This window comes from Cloeon dipterum, chromosome X (genome assembly GCF_949628265.1).
Source record: "Cloeon dipterum chromosome X, ieCloDipt1.1, whole genome shotgun sequence".
NCBI classification, from domain to species: domain Eukaryota; kingdom Metazoa; phylum Arthropoda; class Insecta; order Ephemeroptera; family Baetidae; genus Cloeon; species Cloeon dipterum.
The window spans coordinates 2,553,862-2,561,580 of NC_088790.1; the positions used below are offsets into that span (position 1 = coordinate 2,553,862).

General features: G+C 38.5%; 1 protein-coding gene across 1 annotated transcript; it reads right to left on the minus strand.

Annotated features, from left to right (window-relative positions):
* Nucleotides 1-5,043: 5,043 nt before the first annotated feature.
* LOC135945235 (E3 ubiquitin-protein ligase rnf146-like) lies at nt 5,044-5,793 on the minus strand. Its single transcript, XM_065492795.1, has 2 exons — nt 5,649-5,793; nt 5,044-5,486 (listed from the first exon to the last, which is right to left on the minus strand). The coding sequence occupies exons 1-2, from the start codon at nt 5,791-5,793 to the stop codon at nt 5,044-5,046; spliced, it is 588 nt and encodes a 195-aa protein (XP_065348867.1).
* Between the last annotated feature and the right edge of the window lie 1,926 nt (nt 5,794-7,719).

Consider the following 7,719-nt stretch of genomic DNA (forward strand, 5'->3'; position numbering starts at 1 on the left):
TTCTCAGGGTATCCCGATCTAAGACCGTTTCCGAGGCCGAATTTAATTGTTTTTCAGCGTTTTTAAGCGAGCGACAGAGGGTACTGCGACTCGCTGCAAAAGTAACAATGGTGGGAAGGGGAGGAACGACGCATCAAGGTTTCGTCTTTAGATGGTGGATGTGGCCTAAAAGCAATGTTACTTAATAAAAAAATTTGCTTGCAATATCTTTGATTTCCTGGTGCATTCACATGCATCGAAAATTTTTAAAATGTGTGTCGATATCAAGATAATTATAATATCAATAATAACATGACAATCGAGTCTGCTTTTAGTTACTTAAATTCTGAAAGTTTTACTTTGGGCACGACTCTGCCGCGTAACTCGCTTCAACTGTGACCGTGAGACGAGCTTGCAACGCAGCACCCTTCGAGTGTGTTTGCGTGTTTATTGTTAGCCCGTGGCATAGGCGATCGGTGCATGTAAATGGGTCAAGGGTCACTTGAAGTTTCCAAAGGAGGCAGGAAGGAAAAATTCCTAAATTTCAATTTTCCTGGCCAAATTTCCCTTTGGTCGCTATATATATTTCAATCTGTAGGCTTGCCGCCTGCTCGCTCTAGAGCGCAAGCACACGGACGCATGCGTACTAGCGACCCGTGTGCTAGGCTAGTTCAAATTATATCTTGCCACTAAAAGAGGCGTTGGCTGCGAAATAAAATTTAAGATTATTTAAAAAAACGGTAATTACCACAAACTTTATCTTTTCAAACACATTTTTCCATAGATATTCAAAACTTTTGCGCCTTGAGAATAATTTTTAATGGTTTCCATGTGGCAATGAATTATTATCAAACATTTTGTCATACATATGACCAGAAAATATACAAAAGGGCCAGCTTCGCCTTCTGCATAATTCTCATCCCTCATACGGGGAAAACAGTTAAAGAATTAGGGCAGCAACCAGCAGTTGTGGACTAAAAGAGATGCCCTCGATGCGAAGGATAGCGATATAATACACATGACGCATTGGCAGCTTTACAAAACGTTTTGTTTAAGTCTCCTCTGTCCAGTGTCAATTTTCCCATTTATCGAGCCCCATGCTCATGCAGTAAAATATAGTGAGAACCCATGCACAGAACAAAGAAAGCAGAATTCTTAGCAAAAGGCCAAGAGGATAAAGCAGTTGGGGCGCGTTTATATTCAATTCATTTTATTTGACTTTTAGCATGGCACTACATCAAGGTGAAGATCTTCTCACAACATATTCCATCGCTAATTGCAAATTACAAACACAATATACAATAGAAAAATAATTACCACACAACAACATCATAAGTTTTTGACAAAAGAGAAATATACTCTTGGGAAGAGTAAAATTTGTGTTTGCAAAGGAAACCTTTCAAAGCCGTACTAAATTCTTTGACTCGGGGCTCTAGGCGTAGTGACACTGGCAAGGCATTGTACACGCTCGCAACGCACAAGCAAGGGGATTTTTCTTTGAAAGCAGCGATGCCTGGACCGGAATGTACAGCTCTGGCTTGCCCCGCGTGTCATAGCCGTGAACGTCACGTGTTCTTTTGAAGTACACTGCAAGTCAAGGTTGAGAAAATCTCACCGTGCTGCAGTGAGAAAATCACAAATTGTATCGAAATCCACCGATCGCCTATGGCCCGTTATGGTGGCTGCCGAAAGGTGGCGTTCTCTCCTACCCTGGCTGCCTGAGTATATCCGTGTTAACCTGATAAGGAATTATTCTAAACTCGACGATCAACGTGTGCGGTAGCAGCAAATATTGCTCCCTCGGCCGCACATTTAGGAGTTCGTTAACCTTGAGCACATATGCTCCCTTTGTAAGTGATTATCTCTGTGAACAATATTACTATTTGTGGTTTGTGAATTTAGTTAGTTATAATGACGTGTATGTATTACAGTACGAACCCTATAATTGACGAATAATTGAACTACCTTGCTTGTATATTGCCAATCTCTGACAACTCCCTTTTAGGGGTAAGCTTATGTTATTATATATTGTGTTGTGTTTTATTAATTGAGTTATTATTTTATTCTTGTCATTTTATATATTATATTTTAATAATTGACAATGGCCTTTTGCCTTTTTTAATGTGTTTAGTTTTAACATTCTTTTCTATGCATTTATGGAATTTATTATATTATTTCAGACCAAATAACGGCAAATACAAATAAAGGCATTGCAACAATTTGTGGGGTTTGACTTATCTCGACCATTCCCCATACCGTGCACAACATATTCAGGCTGTGCATCAAAATGGGGCGCACTGCTTCACAGATAAAAAGGTCGCTCGCAGGTCAAACTTTTCGTTCGCTTTTGTGTGCTCCACAATAATGAACGACGGATGCGATGCTAGGGTGCGAGAAAAATCACGAATGCTCTTGGATTCTCATCCACAAAAATCGAAAATCAAGCGTGGGAACATTTGTGCCGTACACCAGTATTCTAAATTAAATTCGATTTTAAAAAGTTAGCAATCACACGAAACGATAATTGAGTGTACATTTATCTATATTTTTATATTAATTGTAAAATGCAGTGGAATGGAAACATCCGAACCGTAAAAATACCAAGAAGGAACTGATATTCTTGCGTCCGAATCGAAGATAAAAAAATGGAAATATTTAGATCAAAACTTTCTTCTGACAGTGGTAATTTCCATATCAATGAAGGCAACAATTTTTTTTACTAGATAAACGACTTTCGTATTTTTAGTTGATTTGATATTTTAAATATTGCAAAATTGGTGTTTTTAATTAATGTCTCAGTCATTAATAAGTTTAGCGGAAAATTGTTCATGACCAATTAGTTTCAAAACTTAGAATTGAAATATATTTTATCAAGTCCAAAGCGTTTACGCCAATTAGAACCGAACAAAATTGATCGATCTGGCGCAAAATAAAATCCGGCCGCACTCTTTTTTGAATCGACGGGGGCTTGTACGAAGAATGGCAAAGTCGGTGTAAAATTTTGTTTTTTCTCATTATTTCGATTATTTCGCTCCCTCATACAATTAAAGCAATGAGTATTTTACACAAGACAAAAAATCATAAATATCGATAAAAAAAAGTTCATTACGAGTTTGAAGAAAAAAGAAAAGATCTAGACTTGAACTACAATATTATAATTTATGTGTATTTAAAGAGGAATGATTATGAATTTCCCCGCAAAATCCTTTAATACCCATACAGATTGGGTCCTACAAATCATGTACAGTTAAAAAAATACATAGGCAGCACAGTAAATTTTCGTGAAAATCGGCCTCAAACTTAGCATTGTTTTAAATGGAGAATTTTCAACGGAATTTTGCAATTGCGATTTTCTCTGAAATTCCACATTTCCCCAAAAAGACTCTGGCTGTCCGATAGATCTCGATGAGAGGATTCCAAATCATGTGAGAAAACATAGTCGAGCACCGTAAATTTCGGAGAAAATTGGCAAAAATTTTCGCAAGTCTCAAATCTCAGGTTCTATAAGGATCAGAATTGCAAAAACTACCCACCGTTGGACTCGTCTCGACCTACCCTAACCATCTGAAAGGTTTAGGTGTGCTTTTACCCCCCACCCCTAAGACGCTAAATTTTTGTTTTACATTTTTTTGAGGGGGTTGAAGTATATAAACTTATATTCTATGCATTCAGGGCTACATTTTTTACGTTTCCATGAAAAAAATCCGAGGGGGCGTATTTTGTGATATTTTTAATTGAACATTTTTCATGCGAATTTGTGACCTTGACCTCTGACCTACAAATTTTTGACCAATGGCAAACATGTTCTACTCAAAAAGTTACGCCCGAAGGTGAAAAAACCACATCAAAATTCCAATCTGGACCGAAGATACCTTGATATTTCGGAGTTACTATCTCAACTTTTCAATTTTCGAAAATCGCGATTTCCCGAAAAGGGCCACCGAATTTTTTGCTCAAAATTTCAGGTTACACACTATGAAACATCCCTAACAACCTTATATGTAAAATTCAGGATGGGCAAATAAAGTCGGTAAAAATTGACAATTACCCTTAATCCTATCGCGACAATCGTCACAGTTGATTGTCTCTGTAAAATGCTTGTTTTTGCGAACACCACTAACTATATATAATTAAAGATTTTTGCATTTTAAATAAAGCTATAGAGCAAAATTGTAAAAACGTCGTGGATAATTTTTACGCTTTTTTGGAAAAATGTTTATAGCTACATGAAAGAAGTTAAACATATTGTAAGGTAGTATCAAAATAAGAAGTAATGCCTTCTATAAAACAAACGGCTGTCCGGCGTGACCATCGCCCAGGGAGGTGTCCTGCCCAACATCCAGGCCGTCCTGCTCCTGCCCAAGAAGACCGACAAGAAGGCCTAAGCCCACACCGTGCAGGTTCACGGCGAAACCGGCCCTTTTCAGGGCCACCCAAATAATTCTCGTTAATTTACAAAGCAATACGAGACGTCTCAAACACTAATTTAATTTGACCTCTATTATCACTGAGACTTTTGTTTAAACTTTAACTGTCCTGCTTAAACATAACATAAACGGAATAGTTCTTTAAAGATCAGTTTATTGGATGGATGGTTCATTGCTTTGAAACCTCTACTTTAACATACATCGTAAATCTCGGGCTCTGAAAATGAGTGAGCTGTTAGCTGTTTGCGGCGGATGAGCGAGCAACAACCGAGACCGGTGTAACCCCTCTAACGCAGTGAAGACTGAAGAGAGAAGCAATATATTTGCTTCAATTATTTAATCGGTAGTTCGTCATGACAGAATTAATGATGGCATTGATTTAATTAGGTTATTTCTTTGCAATTTATTTTATTACTAATTCTCAACTTCCTTTCTAATTAAGTAATATTGGAATTATAATGGAGGCAAACGAACATAAAAAAGCGGCGAAATTACTTAAAAATTTTAAAAATTATTTCATTGCTTTGAAACTTTATTCAGATGTATTTGTTGGCCCTGAAAAGGGCCGATTTTAAAGCCTTGTGTTGATTTTGAGGCTTTCTTGGAGCTTTGGTGTACTTGGTCACGACGTGCTTGGCTATTCGGGCGAGAGTTTGAGCCCGGCCACCCCCACAGCTTCAAAGGTGCCGTTGCGAGCAATGGAAAGTGCGCCAACCTTGCGATGTTGCTTAATTAAAAGCGACCGAAAATCCAAGGTCGCCTCTTCGCCCGCGATGGTGAGACTGAGCTTGCAGATTCCTGCACTCAACGCCCGCCGAATCGCCTGCTCCTGGCGCCAAGAGAAACGCCACCAGCCGGATGTGGTTTTGAAGATCCAGCTGTACTGGGTCGCCGGCTCAGGCACAGGACAGCTGAGGAAATCTTCCGGCGTGGCCCAGAAATCCAGCGGCAGGAACGCCCGGCACATTGCGCAGCGTTTTATTTTGCCCCAACTGCAGTCGAAGCAAAATAAATGCCCGCAACATGGCAAGCGCATCGGCATGTCCAGGGCCAGCAGACAGATGGGACATCGAGTGTCGTCTGCGGAAACAAAATCAGAGAAATCTATTAGAAAAGGTCGCAAAAATAATTTGTAAAATAAATAAAGAGGCTAATAGTTCAATTCTGGAGGCAAATGAACTTAAATTTATATAATTGTCGTCAATGTAACTTTCAACATTTATTTTATTAACAAAAACTTACTCTCGACGTCCCCTTCCTCGTCCTCCAGGCTGACGATGTCCTGGTCGACGTCCGTCAGCGTGCGTGCCATGTTGAAGGTGGTGGCGCAGACGTGATCGTCGCTCCGCGTCCGAAGAGCCCAAGGTTCTTGCAAGAAGATTGCCATTTCTGCTGCGTAGAGCGAAGGAGAGAGCAAAGTTCGATGTGATAGCAGGTTTATGAAATTCCCTTTACAACCCCCGAGTTTATATACCCGAGAATCCACCCCCTCTTCGAGAACACTTTGTTCGCGCGGAGTGCGCAGCGAGCCAATGAAAGCGTCGCCTGCTGTCTGCATGCGTCTCGGCTCGCGCTCCTTTGCCTCAGTATATAAGGGAAGCTCAGTAGTTTTCGCCGCATTCGTAAAAAAATTTCCTGTCCTGTTCCTGTTTTTCCCTTTTTTTTCTTAAATTTAATTCAAATATACAAAATGATCTTCTAGATCAATATTTATACCTGTTTTTTGTTTGCTTCTAATTATTTGAAACTTCCATTTGACAGATTTTTCAAAGTGTTTAAATTGTGCCTGTTGATATAGTATATAATTTTTAATTAATCTAATTCCCCTTTATGAACAAAACGGAAAAAAAGTATGCATCCCGTCCAGAATTTAGTATCCAACAAAAAGTGCCTGAAAAAGTATTTCAAAAGTGCTTAAAATGAAAAAGAATCGCAGAAACCCCTAAGAAATGTTATTTTTGATACAGTTGATTGTTTCCGTTAAATGCTTGTTTTTCGAACACCACTGACTATATAATTAAAGATTTTTGCATTTTAAATAAAGCTTTAGAGCAAAATTGTAAACGTCGTGGATAATTTTTAGGCTTTTTTGGAAAAATGTTTATAGTTACATGAAAGGAAGTAAACATTTTGTAAGGTAGCATCAAAATGAAAAGTAATGCTGTCTATAAATGAGGTATATTTGATACAAAATAGACCAAGAATGGGATTGTTTTGAAACAAAATTCTTGTCTTGTCCTGTTCCTCAAAAATATATTCCTGTCCTGCCGGAATTCTTGTTTCCTGTTTCAATTTCTTGTCTCGGAATTTGGGGTGACAGGCAAGCATTCACGGGGTTGCAGACCAGCGTACGCCACGGCGGCAGGCCAGCAGTGATCGACACAGTTTAAGTTTGTTAAATTGACGATGACCTGGTTTTAACTAGTGTTAAGCTAGTCAGCGACAGTATGCTAGTCGAGAGCTTAAAATCGTGACGAGTTTAAAGCTTGTTAAAAAGCGGTCATCGTCAATTTGACAAAGTTTTTTCCTTGTCAAATTGACCCATTTTAAATACAGTGCAATCGTCATCATTTTTCATGATTCGTGAAGATTTCATGTTTTTGGAAATAAATTGAGTACAGAAGAAAAAGGTCGACCGTCTAAGCTTCCCAAGGACCCCATATTTTAATTTATTCTATTTTATCTTACTTTTTGCAAGGAAAAATCAGAGTTGTGTTTTTTTTTAAATTTGGAGAGGCATGTTTATAAAATTTAAAACTCGGCTTTTAATTAATGCATGCAGAGAAAGGAGAGATATCTCAGCAGATATTGGAACATTCACGTTTATTCGTTTTGTTTATCACTTACCAATAATTCTTGGCTAAATTTAACTGATTGAAGCCTGCTCTTTTGGCTGCGATCATGCGTAATTGAGGCAACTCACATATCGGCCAAAACACAATAAAAATGTTGAATATAATTAAACCCAGGCTTCATCCTCGTTGTCAACAAAGAGAAATTCGTCGTTTTTATTCCTCGACCAGTTCCGTTGTCATCACATACGTCCATATCATGAGTTACAATTAAAATCAAATACAACAATGCAATAATGTCACATCTAAAATCACACATAAAAAAACAATAAAAATGTTCATTAGTGACTTAAGTAAAGGCTTGTCCTAAGTTCCTCGTCTTCGACACTACACTCTCTAGAATGCCAACGTCAGCTTGAATTTTATCTCTCGTGATGCGCAACACCTGATAATGAACGTCATGCTTTTCACTACCTTCGTCGTTCTTCCAGCGCACAGCGCAAGGGGAAACGCAATATTTT